Source organism: Sinohyriopsis cumingii, chromosome 13 (assembly GCF_028554795.1).
Source record: "Sinohyriopsis cumingii isolate HCF-2022 chromosome 13, ASM2855479v2, whole genome shotgun sequence".
NCBI lineage: Eukaryota > Metazoa > Mollusca > Bivalvia > Unionida > Unionidae > Sinohyriopsis > Sinohyriopsis cumingii.
Genome location: NC_142973.1, coordinates 77,797,225 through 77,819,645, shown reverse-complemented (window position 1 = coordinate 77,819,645; position 22,421 = coordinate 77,797,225). Strand labels below are relative to the sequence as shown.

Genomic DNA, 22,421 nt, shown 5'->3' with positions numbered 1-22,421 from the left:
ACTGTCCAGTGGAAAAAAAAGTGCTCATTATTTGGACTTTAATATTATTCTGGAAATGTTTTGAATTATTTGAAGAAGTTCTAGACAATGCCATCTTGACAAAGTCATGGTTCTTGGCAGACCAGTGCATTTCAGGTTTTGAAATTTATGTAGAACTTTTCATTCATTTAGGACTTGGATAAAACTTCATCAGGATTATTCTGGATTCACTTAATAGTACTGTTAAGTTCTTTTCACATTTTTATTTTTAACTTTAATAATTGAATTCTTTGTTAAGTTTTACAAAACTTGATGGTGAGAAATTTAATGTTGGAAAGATTTATTGAAATGTTGACAATTACACATGCAACAGTTGGAAAATGGAATGGATGGACAATGATGGTTACCGCTAAATATTTGGGCCCTGATTTTACTGACAAGGTGGTTTTGCACCATGATTGATTATTCATAGTTAATTTTTAAAAACATTAACACAAGTTTTATCATTATTGATTCCATTAAGGTACTGTGTTAAGTATATCTATAGTATATGTGTTAATTTCCTGATTCTAGATTGAAACAGTCATTTACTAATTAACATATTTAATACCAATATTTTTTATAGTTGTAGGTTTGCACTTTAAAGTTGAGGTCATTCTTGTAAACACATTCTTAGTTTCAGAGATAGTGAGATATACTTTTACTGAAGTAAACATGTTGGTGAGTTCGCTACATGTCATGGGATTCCCCAGAACAAAATCCAGTTGACCTAATTTCTGATTGGCTAGCTGCTAAAATAATTGACCTTGTTTAAAATTACAATGACTTCAAAATGTTTAGTTGGGCCTCATTCTGCTTTATGTATTGCATCTCAGTTTTTTATATAAGGGATGATTTACTGGGAGTTAGTTATTCCTACATGAACATCCGTTTTGGAAGAGACAGATAGTTGTGATTATTTGAGTGGATTTGTTTATTTATTTCAATTCATTGGAATTACTAAGTGCTCAGACATAAGGATTTAGTAGCTGTTTGGAATTACTTTGAATTCATTCAGAGACATTCAGGATTATAATTGTGATACTTAAAGACTATTGACACATTAGCACAACAAAGTAAACTTCATTTGGATTACCACTGGAACTCATTTGTATAACTTGATTCTTTTGGACTTATGATTAGCTTTTAGGACTAATTAGGATCTCATTCACCACACTGTTTGTTATTTTTGATTTTTCACTTTCTGTTTTAGGGCAATAAATTATGTATATTAAATTTATTTTATCTGATTTAATATATATTTATTTCAATTTAATTGTTTGTCAGTTTTAAATTTTTTATTATTTTTCATTACATGATATTGAAATGTAAATTTATTCACTAGAGATGATACTTTTTCAGAAAATAGTTTGACCTTGACTGTTCATTTTATACCAGGTGTTGATCTAGATCCTGACCTTGATTCAAAATTTGTAGTAACCACATAAACAAGTTCTATTTTTATTTTAAAATGATCGGTTGTTGTCAAGGTCATGATGGGACTTCGTGTTTAAGATATAAACAGTTGTTTTTATTTTTTATTTCTTAGAGTAAAATGATTGGTTTTCATCAGGGTCACATTGGGTGTACGTGATCTTTAACAAGTACCTAATTTCTGTAAGCTTCTAGAACATGATCACGTGACCCTTTGTCTGTGTTTTAGGAGATTCTCTGTTTTGGAGAATTATTCTCAGTTACAGCTGGGTGGTCTCTTACACTGGAAGTTGTATGTTGTGCTGTTTAGATTTATTTCAAATTTCTTGGATTCAAAAGGATTAATTCTGTTATTTTTCTGGAAAATATGTGTGCTCATGTGAAATTGTTGAACAAGGACAGTTTTTTATAAAAATTTATTCAAATATCTGAAACCAGAATGATAATTCTTGTTTCTATAAGGAACTGTAGACTTCAACACTACAGATTGCAGCATACATTATTGTCTTCCATCTTGGATTCTTCGTCGGGATTCGAACTTGAAATCAGTAGAACATTTTGTTATTAGGACTAAGGAAATTTTATTCTTGGATTATTTTGTATTTGATTCTATACCATAAGTTCATAATATTTTTTTTTACAGAATTTTTCCAGGGAAATAAATGATTATATTTTTCAAAGCTTGTTGTTTTCACTTTTTCTTATGTTACTGTTTATTTGAGCCTAAACATGTGACATAAGAATTATATTTTGAATTTTACAAAATTTGTTGCTTTTCACTCTTTGTTTCAAACCATCGAGTTGTAACACCTGTGATTTTTAAATGAATATATTATATATATAAGAATTTGTTATGTCTTCATACTTCATATGTAATTATTATTCATAACTGCGTGATACCCCATTAGAAATGCCACTCATCTTTTAAGGCAACATTCCTACTACAGAAAGATGCATGTTCTAACGATTTAAAGATGGAAGTGACGATGTTTCTTCTTGGGCTGTTTCATCAGGTATGCACAGAAATTTGACTTGAAAATGACAGATCCAAGATACTTGTGGAGGCTATGAATACAAACAAGTTTTGAGAAAGTTGAGAACTTTTACAGAGATTTTACCATAAGTAATAATTATTTTCTTCACATCGAAAATTTCACTATAGCTCATGAGTACAGTAATCCAAGTCTGAGTTTCCTGTGTTTGATATTGGGACAGCTATGTTAAGGTGGCAACAGAACTGTCCCAATATCTAACACTGGGTGTGAAATGTTAGAAGAAACTCAGATTGAGTAGGCTTGCCTTGCCCATAGCCGCCTTTTTCAGATAATAAAACCAGTCTAAAGATCCTTTGAGAAGGAGAGTGTAAAAACTGGATCTCATCCACTGCTATCGGTATGTTGTACTGCTATTGGATGGTGTACTGCTATTTGTATGTTGTACTGCTATTTATATGTTGTACTGCTATTTGTTTTTCCTTGTAGGTATGTGGCCAAGATTGTTGATTTGGATGAAGAAGACCAGACAGTTTTGATTCACTTTGATGGCTGGAATCAGCGATATGATGAGTGGGTAGATATGAGCAGCGAGAGGCTGCGACCCATCACCAGACATTCAGACAGGAAGGGTGGAAACAGGAAACCCAAAGCGGTGATTATTGTTCACAATCTCTCTGTTTTAACTGCTTCTTCTATAACTTGCATGCAGTTTTGTCATTTGAAATCGACTGCAGGATAAGCAGAGGATAGATATAGCAGGAGAGACTCTAGTATTTGTGAACAGTAGGGGATGGTCTCAGTAACTTTCAGTGATGCATGAAAATTGTAATCTGCATTGTCTTGTCTAATGGATTTGAATATCATGGATTTGAATATTATGGATATTATTTTTAAGCAGGACATGCAGATTGAAAAAGAAATGACTAAAATAAAGACAAAAATACATTTATTTTATTACAACTTAAAATTACTTTAGAATATACACTACACTGCAAAGTTTGAAGAACAATTACAGATTAGCCAAAGGCAAAAACTTATCATTTGTCCATGTGAAATTTTATCAAGCAGACAAGGCTGATCCTGCACTTGGATGCTACTGTGATAACACGTATCACATATTGTAAAATGATGATGAAAATTAATCTATTAATTATCTTTTGCCATTACATTAGTGTGATCATTTAATTCTCAGCAATTATCAAAATAAAGCCAGTTTAACAGCTGAGTGATTAGAATTATTACAACTCATTGTTAGCTAAGCTGGCCACAGGTCTAAGTGAAGTTATTGTATCGTGATCATCAGTTGTTTGTTACCACTCTGAAGGCCATTGTTCTGATCTGGTTTTGATCATCAGTATTTCTTAAGAGTTTGCTAATTAACAAGATCCATTGGTATTAACGAGGTGATCTTGCATCTAATTGGCTGAGTTTGCTACCATGCTAGAGCCCCTATTTCTGATCTTGTTTTTCTCCAACCTGGAATAAAGGTCTATATCTTCAGAGTCCTGGACAGTTTTAACAATGAGTCAGGTCCATGCATGATAATTTTAAATGAGTAAGATCAATGTGTGATAATTTTAAATGAGCAAGATCAATGTGTGATAATTTTAAATGAGTAAGATCAATGTGTGATAATTTTAAATGAGTAAGATCAATGTGTGATAATTTTAAATGAGTAAGATCAATGTGTGATAATTTTAAATGAGCAAGATCAGTGTGTGATAATTTTAAATGAGTAAGATCAATGTGTGATAATTTTAAATGAGTAAGATCAGTGTGTGATAATTTTAAATGAGTAAGATCAATGTGTGATAATTTTAAATGAGTAAGATCAATGTGTGATAATTAGGTGATCTTTCATGTGATTGACTCTGCTTGTTACCACCTGGGAGGACATATTTTTGATCACATATTAGCCAGACATAGAAGATAGGCATGTATCATAAATATATTACACACATTTGATACTATTATTAATATTAATATTGGGAATTGGTAGAGATCCACCAGACATAGTGGTCATATATAAACCGTAGTAGATACTTAATTCCTTGCCCCCATGTGTCCACCATCTTAAGTGGGCAGTGTGAAATCCATGATGTGTACAGTACAAGGGAATTTTTCTCATAAATGAACCAAGCAACATATCATTTTCATGTATATGATATATATATATATATATATATATATATATATATATATATATATATATATATATATCACTATGCATGTATTACAGGCATGAATTAACTGTAAATAATTAAAGTATGACCATGACACTGAGGTGACATCCTTCTGGATGCTTTGCGTGCAGAACTCCCAAAACAAACATCCCTTAATCCTTGCAGAAATCTAATGTTAGATTAACTGAATTACCAGAACTCGACCAAATTAACAATGTTATTCTGGTTTTTTCTTGTATGTTTTCAGAAATACTAAAACAAATTTCAAATGAAAAAGAAAAAGAAAATCTTTTATTTTGCATTTCTAGTTAGATTATTAATGTGGGAAAAAAATTATCAAACAGATTTAGTCAAAATGTACATTGGTTACTATTTTCAAACCTTAATAGAATTAATTGTTATCACTTGATGCACCATAATTAGTAGTTCAGTGTAATTTACAAAGAGTAACAAACAGTTCTTATACATAGTTTAAGAAGTATTTTTATAACTTCATTTGAAGTGATCAAAACCTTTTAATTTTTGGGCAGCTAATCTTGTTTTAGTTTCCCATTTCATTCTACTATCACCAATTTATTGGTATTTTGAGTCTGTTACCAAAGAAAATATTACAGTTGATTAAACATCAGTAATATCGAACCACCCCTTTTACAACAAAAATAACAATTCCACTGTTGTATTTATCTTTGAAACAGATGCACAAGGTCGGAGAACAAGTATATGCTAAATGGACAGATTGCAAGATGTATCCAGCAAAAATCATTGGCATCAATTCAGACGGTATGAATTTTAATAACATACTGTGCGTTTTCATTAATCCAACTTTAGTTTTTATGCCTTCCACATATTTTAGATATAGTGTAACCTGTGCCTGTCTGTCCACTCATGTAAACATCACATCATGTTTGCCATTTGCCACAAATTTCATTTTTTCCTCAGTTGTGATAGACATTAAGCATTGAAACCAGATGTAATGTGGTATTTTATTTTAACAAGGTGTTTGCTGAGTGTTATATTAACCTATTTCTGTCAAAATTTGAATGAATTACAGGCCTTGTTTGATGTCAAAGTTTATGTCTTCAATGCCGTTTCTATTCATTAGATTATTGTGGACTTCATGGATTGAAACCAAATTCATTGTCTATTTTGTCCAGTCAGAAATTTGTTCTTATGGGTGAACAACTTTTGCAAGGTTACTTATCCGTGGACAAGTCAATTGTGGCCTATAACTTGAAAGGGCAATAGTTTCAGTTTTGGCTAAGTAATGTTTACACATGCGCCGTTCATATTTGTTACCAGGTACCATATGGATCTGATGTATATTTACATAGTATATGATGAAATTTATCAATTTGGACTGAAACCAACAACAGCTTCTATGAATACAACCAGTGGAAGCAGACAGTACTGGTTTAGATTATATCAGTTGATGATTACATCAAAATGAATTTCATTGACTGAAGGATATGGCTTCCCCAAGGAATCTGTTATTTTGAACCATTCCCTGGACTGCTTGAAACCAAACCATTATGTGCAACTATGCTGAATTTTCCTAGGAATGCATCTGGATGGATAGTTTTTTTTGTGAAACATGGGCCAAATGATGAAAAGTTGAATGGGAAGTCAACAAAATGGGTCAAAACTAAACTTTACTATGACTGGGAATATGAAGAAAAAAAAAGAAAATGTGAGTTCAGAGATAATTGACTATAGGAGTTGATTGGCTCAAGGTCGGTGAAGATCGAACAAATGCATATTGTATAGTTCTTTTGACATGGCATCACAAATTTTATGCTATCTGTAACTCAGTTGATCTGCAGTTCAGCATCAATAAATGTAACTAAAAGTACCTAATTCATTTCACACAAAATATTTAAAACAAATGAGCTACTTTTAGCAACATTCAATGCAGATGACATGAAAATTTACTGAATACAGATGGCAGATGGGATCAAATTTGCGATGATGTGTGGAATGAACTGTAACATACACAAGAGAAATCTCTTAAGTGCTGGCAAAACCAGTGGATTATCACAAGGAAAGACACCATTAAAACACCAAAGAAGTGCAAATCACAATACACCTCAGTTAAAATTTGATAATGAAAAGGCCAAATTGGAAAAATAAAAGAAGTTGTGTCTGATTTGACAGAGTGATCAATAAATACAATCTGAGCCAAACTGAGCATTACAAGCAGCTGTTTAACACAGCATATGCCAAAGCAAAGGTTTCATTCAATAGTGGAGTTGGTCTTGGAACTTATAACATCAACAGAACTGCATGCATAGATTTAATCAGCAGCACATCTGATGTCCTTCTGAAAAAATATCAAGGATAAAATATCCAGAGCTAAATTCATATTCATCCTTTCAGAAGCTAGCAATGATTCAATAGTTATATGCCAAGAATGCATTCTTGTTAGATTTGTAGACCCTGACCATAAAAGTCCAAAAATAAGATCAGTTGAAATATCCAATACGTGTATGTATTCATACTGTATCCATTTAAATGGTGCAGCCTAATGAAAGTAAACATTTTAACTGTCCTGTCTTCTACTATTTATGTTAACAATGAAAATATGGACAGGTGTCATTTTGTATGGACAAGTAAACTTTTTCCTGTACTTGACCTTGGACAACTTTTCTACACACCTGACTTGGTATCATTTGAATTACATCTTCGATTGAATCGTAACATTGGTTCCAATCGGTATCATTTGAGTGGCATTTTTGGATTGAATCCAAGTTAATTATTAGAGCAACTGTAGTGGTTTGCCATCACATATCGTCATATTTTCAACTGCATATTAAAAAACCCTACCCCAGTCTTGATTCTCAATATTCCATTCCTCAAATTGTGTTCCTGACTGTGACCCAGAGGTCAGAATGCAAAATGGGTAACATATGTGATGCATCTTCCTGCTTTGAGGTTAGGTTGAAAATATTTGGACATATCATGGGAATTGAAATTGTTGTATATATGATTTTGGACTCCATCCCAGGGACACCCGAGTAGAAGTCAAGTATGACAGTCCTTACATGGATGGCTATTTCAGAAGCAACTTAATTACAATGTTTTGTGAATTTATACACAGGGGTTTATATGGAAGTGTAGCAATGGATAAACGGAGAGAATCATGACATTCCCAATGACTGAAAAGTATGTTATAATGGTTTATATTGTTCTCAAATATTTGTGTCAGAATTTGATAGAGTTACAGCATCTCTTTGTCTTGGAAGCTTTTCATTGCATCAGAAGCCATGGTGATTGAATTGTCAGTGTGCCATACTTGTGACCAAGGTGCAGGTTTTGGCTCCAGACTAGGTCATGTCAGCAGTCACAGTGTGTCTTGGCATGATATGACCTTTCATTTGTTGGTGTGGCATTAAATGCCAATCAGTCCTTACACTACCAATTCCACTAACGTTTTATGCCAGTCAGTTAATCTGTACTTGCATTGCCAATTCCACTAATGTTTGATGCCAGTCAGTTAATCTGTACTTGCATTGCCAATTCCACTAACTTTTGATGCCAGTCAGTTAATCTGTACTTGCATTGCCAATTCCACTAATGTTTGATGCCAGTCAGTTAATCTGTACTTGCATTGCCAATTCCACTAACTTTTGATGCCAGTCAGTTAATCTGTACTTGCATTGCCAATTCCACTAACTTTTAATGCCAGTCAGTCAGTTGGTCCTTACATTACCAGTTCCACTAATGTTTGATGCCAGTCAGTTAATCTGTACTTGCATTGCCAATTCCACTAATGTTTGATGCCAGTCAGTCAGTTGGTCCTTACATTACCAGTTCCACTAATGTTTGATGCCAGTCAGTGAATCTGTACTTGCATTGCCAGTTCCACTAATGTTTGATGCCAGTCAGTTACTCTGTACTTGCATTGCCAATTCCACTAACTTTTGATGCCAATCAGGTAACATGTTCGTGCATTACCTGCATTACTAGTTCCACTAACTTTTGATGCCAGTCATTCAATCAGTCCTTGCATTACCAATTCCACTAACCTTTGAAGGACTTTAAGGATTCCAACAAAACATGGCATGAACTTTTGTATTGAGAAGACCAAGGTCGGGTATGTTTTTCACCTAATTTGACAAATTTATTTTCCTGTTTGACTGGGAAATTTAACATTTCTTCTTGAACCAAGATACCATTGAATATGCCACATTGGTAGAGACATCTCTATTTTCACACATTTCTAGTTCTGACCATAGCTTTATGTGATGCCTTAATGGGAATTATTTATTGGAGGTCATTCAAATATTATTACTGGCAATGGCAAGTTTTCATCAGCTTACTAACATTTCTCCTGTTTGGTTTGTCATACAGCATGTTGCTGTCATCATTTGTATGTGTATATTGTGACCGGCAGTTTAAAGCTGTACTAGTCACAAACCAGAAGAGCTTATGGGATGATCTTTTATTTGTCCATTGATACATTAGCACACTTTTTTTAAATCACTGATCCTCCTATACTACTTTGAGGATTGCCATGAAACTTAGCACACATTCATCAAAGGCTGTTGTTGGTCATAAATAAAAGTAAACCTGCTTGGAAATCCAGCATGACTACAACAGTAGCCATCTTGGAAATCTTGCTATTGCTACTTCTTCTGAATGGATGGTCATATCAATATAAGGTTTTCATTAAAAGTCTTGTTACGTTTTCTAGTTGCTCCTAAACAAAAATGGTGCCAATGTGACATCCAGTATGGCTGCCACAGCATCAATCCTGAAAATCTTATTACAACTCCTCTTGATTAGAAAATCATATATGTGGTGTTTTCACTAGAAGACTTTTTTTAATATCCAGTTGGTTTTAAATGAAAATGGTGCCATCTGATATCCAATATGGCCACCACACAGTGGCCATCTTGAAAATATTTGTCTCACTGTTCCCTTTGAATGGCTCTCCATATTAGCATGAGGTTTTCCCAGAAGACTTTTTGTGATGTCTAGTTACTAATGAAAATGGCATTTCATCAGAAGTCTTCTAATGACGTCTATGTTGTCTTAACAAAAATAATGCCAGTCTGATGTCCAGTATTGCCACCACAGCAGTCCTATTTAAAAATCTTGTTATTGTTGAATGGAGGATCATTATGACATGTTGTTTTCACCTAAAGACTTCTAAAATAGTGCCAGTCATATATGTCCACCACAATATCTAATATGAAAAGTTTGTTATTACAGAATAATATCATAGATGGTTTCAACACAACAGTTAAAAGGAAGATATGGTCATATCTTGAACTCCTTCAGATTCCTTTCACCCAGTTGAATGTCATTCCATTTGATGGACATGTTACAATATATCTCTATACAGAAATGATGCGGCAACTAAATTCATTAAATTGATGAAATTTCAAACTCATTACACACCCACCATAAGGAGGAACTTATTATGTTATGATGTTGTCAAGTTGTCCACACTCTACATTTGCCAGACTTTGTGGATAGCTTGCACAAATCTAAGTCCTCTGCATTAAGAACTGTTCAACAGTCATTTTGTTTACAGTGCAACAGTCTCTCATAAATTGTGGATAAAGGCAAGGGTGATTTACTTCAAATTAAGTATACATAATAATGTTTACTTTGGAATTTAAAGTAATCAAGTCCTTCATCTAGCATCCTAATCTAAACAGTACCAATATGGAGTACCTATTTTTAAGGTTTATATATGCTTGTCACTGAAATTTGCAATCAGCATTTTCAATCTTTACCCAGTGATTTCCTCAAAAATAATTTCAACCACTGTATAGCCCATGACTTAACATTACGCATAAAAGTACCCTTAATACATTTCAATGTTAAATTGTTGGATAGATTGTATGTAAAATAATCCACATGTAGTACTTTGGTACTTAATTAAAAATGTACGAATTTTGATAAGACTAAACACTGGGTCTTCTTCATTTAATGACTTCTTTCTCAGATCCTAGTATATGATGTAGATTTTGGGAGCCGTACACAACCTTCTTATTGCTGTCGATACATTTATTTTCAGTGCTATCAACTTTGGTGCCTTTGCGAAACTTTACATTTTTGTCAGTTGTATTCAGGAACTGGAAAAGTAGTTACATCATTTCCATAGAATGATGTGCATATTATTTCCATAGAATGATGTGCATATTATTTCCATGGAAGGATGATCATATCGTTTCCATGGAAGGATGATCATATTGTTTCCATGGAAGGGTGATCTTATCGTTTCCATGGAAGGATCATTGTCAGGTTTTTAAACTGGTGGCTTGTAGCAACTATAAAGTTCGTGACAATTTGTAGACCTTGAACAAAGTAAATTCTAAGTATTTTCAGATGATATCCACTTTGATACTAAAAAGTTCTAAAACATGTTGTCTAATTACCCTATGTTATTCTTTTGCCAGGTTCCTATGAGGTGATATTCTATGATGGTTTCAAGAAGACAGTCCAGCCTATCAATGTGCGTAATATGCCCCCTGAAAGTAAGCAACAGGTAATAACCAGCAAATAAAGTAACATTTAGGTAGGATAGCTGGTATTTACCCTGAAAATAAGCAACAAGTAATGTAGTATATGCAACCAGCTAATACAGTAACATTTAGGTAGGATAGCTGGTTTTTTGAGACCGAAAATAAGCAACAAATAATTGATGTGACCAGCAAATAAAGTGATATTTTAGTAGGATAGCTGGTGTTTTACTCTGAATGTGATTTTCTCGTAATTTCATTCCAGAAATTTAGAGCTCTTGATTTAATTTTTGATTCCTTGCTCAACTTCTAAGTATTTTACATTTCTTCTTTAAATACGTTACTTAATCATATACCTTTGGAGAACTACTACTACCTCACAAATCTAGCCCTCCCAGATACTATTTTTAGCTACAGGGAGCTAAAAGTTGTCTAATGACACATCTGGCAGTCGGACAGATTTATCTTCCCTTAGATATTAGAATTGGCGGCAAAGTCAAAGAACCTCTCAGTTACTACTTCCGCTCATGCCAAGAAGCATGCTGTCGTCATGATAGGCCTTGTATAAGCCAGAATCTACATGGAAGATATACCATTACAAGTTGGAGGAGTTTTTTACTCCTGAGGAATGTATCTGCCATTTCCAACTTTTTCTCTTCCTATGTGGACAGTTCTGCCTTTACAGTTTGCTAACACTTTGTTGTTGTCACACTTTTAGGTACATGCATGGGGAAGCCTAAATGATGTTACATTAAGTTTAGGTGATAATTATTTTATGTACATGCAAGCCTCTAGTGCTTATTTTTTTTAAAAACGTAATATATGTGTAATTCTGTTACGAATGGGTACATATCGGTGTGTTTCTGTTCCCAGGCATTCAGTGTCTGGACACCAACTTCAGTGACTTTACTTGTACAGGCAGTATATGGGCCTTTTTCCCTGCAGGTAATTACCTCATAATGGATATTGTTGCACCTACTTTGTGCACATCTATAACAGTGCTTCACTTCCCTTTTATGTGAAGGTTTTTGAGTGTAATGTAGACAGGTGTACATTTCTGTATTGCTTCCATTATGGTTGGATAAATACAGGTAATCTTTCTATACACGGTTCATTCAGTTGCTTCATGCTCATGCGTGTTTCTGTAGATAACTCTTGAGTCATGTTTATCTGCACATGCATTCCATCATGTTAATGAACACTTAGTGAATTGCATGGGTATCCTATGTGACTTTACAAGACTGGTTTGGGCTACAATATTTATAAGTGTGCATGCCTTTATGTCCTAAAGAAACTCCTTATATATGTATAATTCCATCCTTTCTTGCACATACAGGTGAGTTTCTTTTAGCAGGATATCCTTAGCCTTGAAACAACATGCTTCAATGATTCTACCTGTATATGCTGTCCTTGACCTTACCTATGGGTTGTTTTGTAATTGAGATCGTCTTCTTTCCAGGCAACCATCATTTGGCATAGCTCTGCACCCATACTATATTTCAAACAAAACATGTGCAGGCCCATAGATTTTTACTTCTCCCTACAGGTGGTATTTTCATTATATTTTACCTGTATATTTCATTGCTTTATTGATGGTTTGCTGTCAATTTCTAGTCAACTTTTTAAACATTTATTTGTGCACCAACATTGCGTTCTAAAAGACTGGTGCAGGCCTACAGTTTTATACATTTTGCTCTATTTCTGACACAGATTAAAAGTATTGGCAAATCTAGAAATGCACAGCACAGGACGAATACAACACCAGTCTGCAAGCTGGCCTTTGCACAGTGAGAATTTCTGGCAGACAAGGAAACCGATTAACTCTTACCCTTCAGCCATGAAGCACCAGACATGAACACATGAAATAGCTCTGGCACACCTTGAGACACTCATTTGACACTTTGCAATCTCTCCACACTCTGTCACGAGAAGAGAGTCTTTACTCAGCGACAGTCTTGACATCACAGTTTCTGATTCATTGTGTTATACAAGTTTAGTGAGTGGCAGACCTCATCACTATTCACCAGCAAAGTCTCATGCATCCATAATATTTTTGTTCTTTTGATATCACTTCTCGATTATCTGATGTCACGTGAAGATTCAGCCTTTTGAATCGTCATTGATAATGTTTTCTGTCTTTGAGTTCTGGCATCCTCCTCACACTCCATCAGCAACCTGGACCCGAGCCCCAGCATCTCTTGATTTTGTGATGAAACAGAGTTCAGTTATTTCTGTAGTCTGGGAGAGTTATGAACATTCTGACCTGCCTTCATCATGAATTTGGTTTTGGTCCTACCTTGGCCATACACCAGTATTTCATTTGGAAACTCCAGCAGTTGACTGTGATATATTGCTTTGGGGATGACAAAGCCAGACTCCATATGTATGGATCGGATGGCAATTGATGACACTTTGCAGTTAATGTGCAGTATTGTTGCTGAGACTTCAGTGTTAGACTTCCACTCTATGGCTATTTTCAGACATGTGTAACATTGCTTATTCTCTCCCACAATGAATACCTCAGTGCATGCATGGAAATCAGTGTCAAGAATGGCCCAGGTACTGAGCAGAGCTGCTGAACACATTTCGGCCAATGCTGTATCCATGGCTACAAATTTACGATTGGTGGAGCATTATTCTGTGCTCTCTGCCTGTACTTCCCTGAAGTACCACCATAAGGCCAAAGCTAAGAGCACAACCTTTATCCTCTAACCATTCTTTTAATGGCCAGATTGAAGTAGTCCGCAAACAAGCCATTGAGGAGACTAGTTTCCTCGACCACAACTACAGCGTTGATACAGGGATATTACAGGAAATCAACAAAAGGATCCAAGGCCCACACATATGACACAAACCTCTAAAGACCATCCTATCAAAGCTCCACCCAGTGATGCCCACAGTTCTCGCAAGCTAAAGCAGATAAAGCACCAAGAGGGTCCTATCGTTCATTCCAATGTTGCTCTGGGATTTTATCCCAGACTTTACTTGGTCTCAAAGGTAATGGCACTCTGCATCCAGTCATCAACCTAAGCAACCTCAATCAATTCATTCATGCCCCATTGGTTCTCAGTGGAAACACCACAGTACATTTCGGAATGCCGTCCAAGAGGGAGACATCACCATCAGTATGGACTATACAGACGTATACCTTTATGTCCCTATTCACAAGGCTTCCAGGATGTTCTGCCATTCGCCGACAACATCATATTCCAGTTCATGGCAATTCTATCCACACGAGAATTTTTTTGCCTACTAGGCTTGCTCAACATGGCAGTGGACCTCATTGTCCTGGGTCACCTTTTTATGTACCCATAACAAATGATTCTTTTGTCACAATGAAAGCCAAAGTTTGCCCATGGGACCAACCTCTCCCCACCTGCACACATTTGAGGCACCATCTGTGGAATTGGGGCATCCAAATTAGGCTCATGGCGGATATAACTCTGCAAGTGCAAACGCCCAAGACTACAGTCTGTACCGAGGCAAGCACAGAAGGCTGGGGAGCCCACCAACGACCATCCTTTCTGGTAGCCAGCGGTGCATGGTCTTCCAGGAATGCCATCTGCATAACAATTTTCTGGAGATGAAGGCCATTGTGAAAGCCTGGTGGCAGGAATGTTTAGATGGCAAGGGGGCTCTCATTCTGTCAGACAACTTAACAGTAGTGACTTATCTTAAAAGAAAAGGAAGAACCAAGTCCCCAGACCTTATTATCATGGTGTGGGACATTCTAAGGTGGTGTTGTCAACAATAAATCCATATATTTGTACGCCATATCCTGGATGCCTAAACAGACTGGCCCATTCTTTGTATCAGAACAATCAACTAATACAGACAGAATGGTCTCTCCATCCCTCAGTTTTCACTCATATATGTACCTGATGGGACCAACCATTGGTGGACCTCTTTGCGATAAAGTGGAATACCAAACTCCCAACCTTTGTCTCTCCAGTCCTGGACCCAGAAGCTTGGGCAGCCCATGCTCAGTTACTCGATTGGAAAGACCTGGATGCATGTGCCTACCCTCCAACAGCTCTGATTCCAAAAGTGATTCAGAAAGCAAAAGAATTACCCTGTCATCTCATGCTCATTGCACCATTCAGATGGGAAAAGTTGTGGCTCAATGACCTCATCAGTCTTGCATTGGAAACTCCTAGGAATATTCAGATTTTCCCTCATCTACTCAAACAACCATGATGGCAGTTGTTTCATCCCTGCCCAGAGCTACTGAACCTGCATGTCTGGATCATATTAAACAGGTCCTCAGAATTAAACAATTCTCGCAACCAGTCATGGAGAGAATCACTCAAGTACAGAGGCCCTCCACTCTGAAAGCAAACAAAGGTAAATGGCACATTTTCCCTCAATGGTACACAAACATGTCCTGCCTCTCCAGGCATCTATATCGCAGATAGGTAATTTTCTTCACTGGCTCTTCAAAGAAAGAAAGTTAGCGCTGAGTATGATAAAAGGTTTAACACTCCAAGATTGCTGACACCTTTCATCATAATGGCTGAGAGGATATTGGACAAAACAAGGTCTTTTCTGACCTACTTACCAACTCTGAGTATACACAATTGAAACATTAACCCTATCTTGCAAAACCTATCTTGTGGATTAACCTGGCTGAACAAGACACCTTTTGAACTGATTTCATGGGCATCTCAGGTACACCTTTCATACAAGACCTGCTTCCTCATGGTGTTATGAACTGCAGGCAGAATTAGTGAAATACATGCCCTATCAACAGACCCAAATTACATGCAGTTCCAACAAGACGGGTCAGTCTTACTCCTGATGGCATCCTGTTTCATTGCCATGAACCAGATTCCTTCCATGGGTAACCAGAATTTAGTCATGAAACGTCTCTCTCATCTGGACACATCAGCTGAAAGCCACCTACAAGACCCAATTGATGAAGCCCTTTGCATTGAGAGATCACACCTTTCTATCTCTCAAGACAGGATAGAAGGATAAATCAACACAGACTATCTTGTTTCAGATTTAGTGGGTTATTCGCTTGGCATATAGAGAAATAACCCCAGCTCGCATGAATTTGTTATGCATTTTGGCTCAAAAGGTTAGAGCAGTTGCCACCAGCCTAGCATTCATCTGAACTGTTTGCTAACCGACATCATTCATGCTGTGGGATGGAGATTGGAGTCTACATTTTTTAGCTTTGATCTCCAAGATCAGTCATCCCAAAGGGCCCAGTTCTGTCTGGTAGGGCCTATATCTGCAGCTCAATAGGTCGCCATTACAGGTCAATTAGCAGCTTCTTAAGACACTGCTTCACAACTTCCGCTGGATTTGCAAAGGAAAATTTATATCTGTTTGAAGCTCCACTCCAACAGATGGAGTCCCCTAGAAGCTGTCTCACATTTAAGGGACTGGAGATGATATCTCTGGGGTAAGGGGATGTACCTCCCTCCACTTCTTACCTATTTTCCTAAGGTATTACGATTGGTAACATATTAAAAGAAGAAATCAATTTGTTCCTATTATGTTCTAGCTCACAGTATATTTTTATGTACCTGCCCCCTGCAGAAGAGTGTAACCCCTTGTGCATATGTGTACATTATTTTGTTGGGTCCCAGGTGGCCAAGTGGTCTTAGGCACCCATTTTTTCAGATCACTGGCATTCACCTCTGTCCATTTGGCTTTGAGTCTCAGCTTGGCCAATGTGGGTATGTGGGAATTAGCTTCCCTTTGATTGGTGATCCTTTCCAGGCTTTTCACAGGCTCTTTATACTGTATGCCATGTATAACCTGTCGTGTGCTGAAAATGGTATTAAAATCCCCAAAGCCACATTATTTGTACATTTTTGTTTACATTTTTTGCATCCTGTATGCATACCTGAAATGATCAGACATGTTTGAGGAAATGGATCTTGATGACTGCTACACTCTCATAATAAAAGTAAGTCACTGTGATCCATATTTCATGTTTCACTGAATTTGATTAAAATTTGTGTTTTCAATTTATTTCTCAAGCTTTTGTGAGAATCATTAAACTTAATTGTATGTATTTGTTATTAAAGTGCAGTATGCCCTCCACCTCCCACCCCATCCCATGCATATCTAAAGAGGTGACTAATAGGGACCGTCTTTTTGTCCTGTGGTTGCATCCTATGTTAATGTACCATCCAAAAAGGTCTTGGAATTCATTGTATTTTAAGGTATGTCCCTTTGTTGACCTTGTGTTTGTTTTTGTATGCCTTATTTTTAAAAAATACATAAAAACTTACTGTACACTGTATATCCAAGACGGTGCTGATGTGCATTAAATGTTAAGTTTACTTAATTACATACTGTTAGTGCTATGCCTTTATAAAAAAAAAAGGTCGCAGGTGTGTTTAAAGTTCATTGTTTGGTGAATGTTTTATTTTAAAGTTCATTGTTTGGGTGCTTTTTATGTTCAAGTCTTAAAATTTTATAATTTAATGCATCTCTGTTAGTACTACAAACTTACAATGAAAAGCTACTGTGGCCAATCAGACATCCAGTATGGCCACCATGGCAGCCATCTTAAAACTCTTTTGTACTTGAACAGAAATTGATGTGGAGTTTTCACCAGCAGACTTTTTATGATGTCCATTTGGTCTTAAATGAAAATGGCACAGATTTGGGCATCCAGTATGGCTGCCACAGCAGCCTTCTTAAAATTCTTGTTATTGCTACTCTTGAATGGAAAGTCATATCTCGTGATATCCAGTTGGTCTTAAATGAAAAAGGTACAGATTTGATGTCTAGTATGGCCATCGCAGCAGCCATCTTAAAAATATTATCTCTAATCCTCTTCAAATGGATGTCTATATCAAAATGAGTTTTCAGCAGTAGACTTCATAGAATACCTAGTTGGCCCTAAATGAAAATGGTGTCAGTTGTACATTCAATTTGATTGCTATATTGACTGTCATAAAAATCTTTTTGTCACTACTCCCCCTAAATGTATGATCTTCATGACTATTGGTTTTCATCAAAAGACTTTATTTTTGTATATGTGCTATTATATAATTTAATATCACATCAGCACAGGCTGTGTAGTGCCAATACATTTCAGTATTCAAAATAAAGTTTACAAGACAATGATAAAGGCAAAAAGGGTAAAATCCTTTCAGTAGAAAATCACATTATTGTTATATAAACCATGCTTTTTGAAAGACCTTTTCAGATGGAACATCATCACAGGTTGTATCCCAAAGATTTGCCTTCATTAGTTGCCTTGTATGACATGTATCAGGGCTATTCTACATCCTGAAGGACTGACTAATCTTGACATGCATTAAGCCTATTCTGCATCCCTAAGCAGTGGCTGATCTTTACATGCATTAGACCTGTTTTACATCCCGAATGGCTGACTAAGCATTAGGTCTATTCTGCATCCCTGAATACTGGCTGATCTTGACATGCATCAGGCATATTGTACATCCCTGAGTGCTGACTAATCTTGATATGCATTAAGCCTATTCTGCATCCTTAAGCAGTGGCTAATCTTGACATGCATTAGGCCTATTTTACATCCCGAAGGGCTGTCTAATCTTGACATGCATTAGGCCTATTTTACATCCTGAAGGGCTGGCTAATCTTGACATGCATTAGTCATATTCTACATTCCTGAGGGCTGGCTGATCTTGACATGCATTAGGCATATTGTACATCCCTGAATGCTGACTATTCTTGACATGAATTAAGAACGTTCTGCATCCCTAAGTACTGGCCTATTTTACATCCTGAAGGGCTGACTAAGCATTAGGCCTATTCTGCATCCCTGAGTATTGTTGATCTTGATGTGCATCAGGCATATTGTAAATCCCCAAGTACTGGCTAATCTTGACATGCATTAGACCTATTCTGCATCCCAGAGTGCTGACTAGTCTTGACATGCATTAGGTGTATTCTGCATCCCAGAGTGCTGGCTAGTCTTGACATGCAATAGACCTATTTAGCATCCCAGAGTGCTGACTAGTCTTGACATGCATTAGGTGTATTCTGCATCCCAGAGTGCTGGCTAATCTTGACATGCATTAGACCTATTCTGCATCCCAGAGTTCTGACTAGTCTTGACATGCATTAGACCTATTCTGCATCCCAGAGTGCTGGCTAGTCTTGACATGCATTAGACCTATTCTGCATCCCAGAGTGCTGTCTAGTCTTGACATGCATTAGACCTATTCTGCATCCCAGAGTGCTGTCTAGTCTTGACATGCATTAGACCTATTTAGCATCCCTAAGTGCTGACTATTCTTGACATGCATTAGGCCTATTCTGCATTCCTGGATACTGGCTAATCTTGACATGCATTAGACCTATTCTGCATCCCAGAGTGCTGGCTAATCTTTACATGCATTAGGCCTATTCTGCATCCCAGAGTGCTGGCTAATCTTGACATGCATTAGGCTTATTCTGCATTCCTGGCTACTGGCTAATCTTGACGTGCATTAGGCCTATTCTGCATTCCTGAGGGTGGGTTCAATCCCCGGTTGAGTGATACCAAAGACTTACAAAAATGCTACTAACAGCTGCCTCACTTGGCGCTCAGCATTAAGAGGTTACTGTTAGGACTGGTTGGCCTGGTGTCAGGATAATGTGAGGGGGTGGGACATGATGCTACATGTCTGCAGCACGATGCCCCAGTGCTAGACATCACTACGGCATGATACCCCAGCACTAGACATCACTATAAACTGTCACACTGCAGACATCATAGCAATATGACTGAAAAAATCCAAATCACACACACACACACGCATTCCTGAGGGCTGATAAATCTTCATTGCTTCACTCAAGTGGGAAAATCACAAATCAGCAATTGCCTGAATCTAATAGAGGAGATTCTTAGGAAATTCCTGCCATCTTACCTGCTGAAAGAAATGTGCATGCAGGGTTCCATACTAGTCATGAAATGCTGAACCTGTACACAAGGTTCACATCAAACAAGCCCTCACAACAAAATGTTTCTATAAGTGGTACACATAATTACACAGGCCAGAAGGCCCACCACTTTGAAAAACTCTGAAGGGTAATGGAGATCCTTCCTGAAATGTGCAAGCTGAGAAACATCTCTCCATTGAAAGGCTCAGAACCACATATAGGTAATTTCTTCCTTTTGCATTTTGAGAAGTTAGTCTCTATCGATATCAAGGGCTTCTATTGCATAATTTCAGGCAAATCATCATGGAAGGAAGGACTGTGGCCAGAAAATATACCTCTCCAACTGTCTACCCAAAATGAGTTTGTCTTGACTGAAGGCCTCGTGTATGATTGTATGAAATGGTACTTTTCATTGGGTTTTATTTTCTTGAAGGTACCTAAAGCCTTGCTGACTCAGCTTTAATGTAAAGTCGTCTTCCTAGTCATCTAGCATTGGTATAATTCATGCCTTTTCAGTCAACTCAAACTATCATCAATTCCGTTATGATGGTTTGGGTTCTTGCATGACAGACCATAATTTCATTTCCATTAGGATGGTTCAGGTTTTAACATGGCAGACTCTAGTTTCATTTCCATTAGGATGGTTTGGGTTCTTATATGAAAGACCCTAGTTTCATTGCTGACTACATACTTCCACATATGTGAAGCCAGTCTTTCATTTTGAAACTCCTGTCTTCTTTGGACCCTTCTTTGTAAGGGTGTCTTCAGGACCCTGTTAGGTCCTGAAACTTCTGAACTAATCAGAAGAGGAGATCTCACTTGTTCTTACCACTCAAAGAAGGAGGGGGTGATCTTTCTGCACAGGCTTTTTGTCCTGGATCCTGCTTGTCCTGTAGGAAATGCGCCATTTGAATTTCTTGCACAAATTGGCTGATGTTAGAGCAATCATGGGCACAGCATTGGAGCAAGGCTGTTCTCAAAATAACATCATTCAAGCCATGGGGTGGAGATCTGACAAAATTCTCCAGATTCCATCTGAGAGACCTTTTGTTTCAAGGGCTTTATTTGACTCCTATACAAGTAGAACAACATGCATCCCCCCCCCAACCCCAGATCACTGAGCAGCTTCATAGCAACTCCAATTTTACTACTTTGTTGGGTTCAGAGCAGCATTTTTTTTTTTAAAGCTGTGCCCATTCATCTGTCTATGCTAAAACTAGCCTCAGGTATCTTGTGTGAGACCTGAAAGTGCTTTTATTTACCTTAGGAAACTGGAGCTAGGGGCAGCTCCAGCACTGTTAGTAGTATCAAAGCACCTGAATGGTAAACTGTCCATTCTCATTTTGTAAATATAGTTTGCATTACTAATACAAGTCAAAAACTCTTTGCTCTTGCTAGAATTGGTAACAAAGAGTATAGCCACTGGCCAATAACTTTAGTTCTGTGTCAAGTGAGGCAATTCAAATTTAGGTCACTGATTAAAACTGAGTTATATCCCATGAATATTGTTCCTCGGAGGGTAATACTTGAAAACAATAGTAGAAAATGCATCTAAAGTAAATCACCACCATAATTCTGCAAATAATGTTTCAGCTGTTTATATAAATTCTCTAATGACCTAAAAAACAAAACACATACTTTAGAAAAGAAATATAAAGATATTTAGAGCTATATAATACCATTACGGCCTCTGGAGCTGTATTCCATCTAAGTGTATGTAAATTAAGATCACTTAAACCCTACCAGCCATCAGAACTCACAACACTTTGATAAAACAAGACTAAAGACATTTTTTTCACTTGGGAAGGCTAGATTTCAATGGTAGTGGATGTTCTCCAATGACATTATTATCAGGTAAATATTACTGAAGAAACATATTTTACTCTAAAAATTTGTTTTTATACCATGGTGTAGATTTTTCTAATGCGTTTCTGTTCTCATTTTTTAAAATCACAATCAGACACTTGAGCTAAAGCCAGAACCCGAGGACCAAATCAAGAAAGTCAAACTAATAGCAGATGGTAAGATTGTCTTTGGTTTTGTATTTTCAAACCAGTACTTTTGTGTGTACATGTTGTATTACTTATCTTAGATAATGGATTTAATCAAAGTATTGATTAAAATCAGTGTGTATATATATATATATATATAATTGGCTTACATTGATATCATATTTGTTGGTATCAGCTTTCATGGGTTTGAAATGAAGTAATGACATTTTCATTGGCACCTAAATTTGTGAATTGTGGAAGGAGTCTTATTATGGTACTATTTTTATGGGGGGGTGTTCTTTTAAAGAGGAATCGTTTTCTCTTACTATAGATACTCATAAATTGAGTCCAACTACAGACAATCCTGATCTGCTATTGCATAATGCAGTTCAGCAAACAGTATAGACCTTGATCTGCCATTGCATAATGTACCAGCAGATCTGGGTCAGTGTTGTT

The 22,421-nt window shown here is 36.6% G+C and overlaps 1 protein-coding gene across 6 annotated transcripts in view; it reads left to right on the top strand.

The window, feature by feature from the left end:
* The window catches only part of LOC149785859 (PHD finger protein 20-like), a 97,771-nt gene that overhangs the window by 13,789 nt on the left and 61,561 nt on the right, over positions 1 to 22,421 (top strand). For 4 of the 6 annotated variants that reach the window (XM_089979830.1, XM_089979831.1, XM_089979827.1 and 1 more), the window contains 4 exons: positions 2,934 to 3,099; positions 5,326 to 5,410; positions 11,038 to 11,126; positions 21,935 to 21,995. In XM_089979830.1, the coding sequence (XP_089835956.1) occupies positions 2,934 to 3,099; positions 5,326 to 5,410; positions 11,038 to 11,126; positions 21,935 to 21,995 (401 nt within the window). The remainder of the gene's footprint in view (positions 1 to 2,933; positions 3,100 to 5,325; positions 5,411 to 11,037; positions 11,127 to 21,934; positions 21,996 to 22,421) is intronic. The other 2 variants (XM_089979832.1, XM_089979829.1) reach the window with 1 other exon arrangement.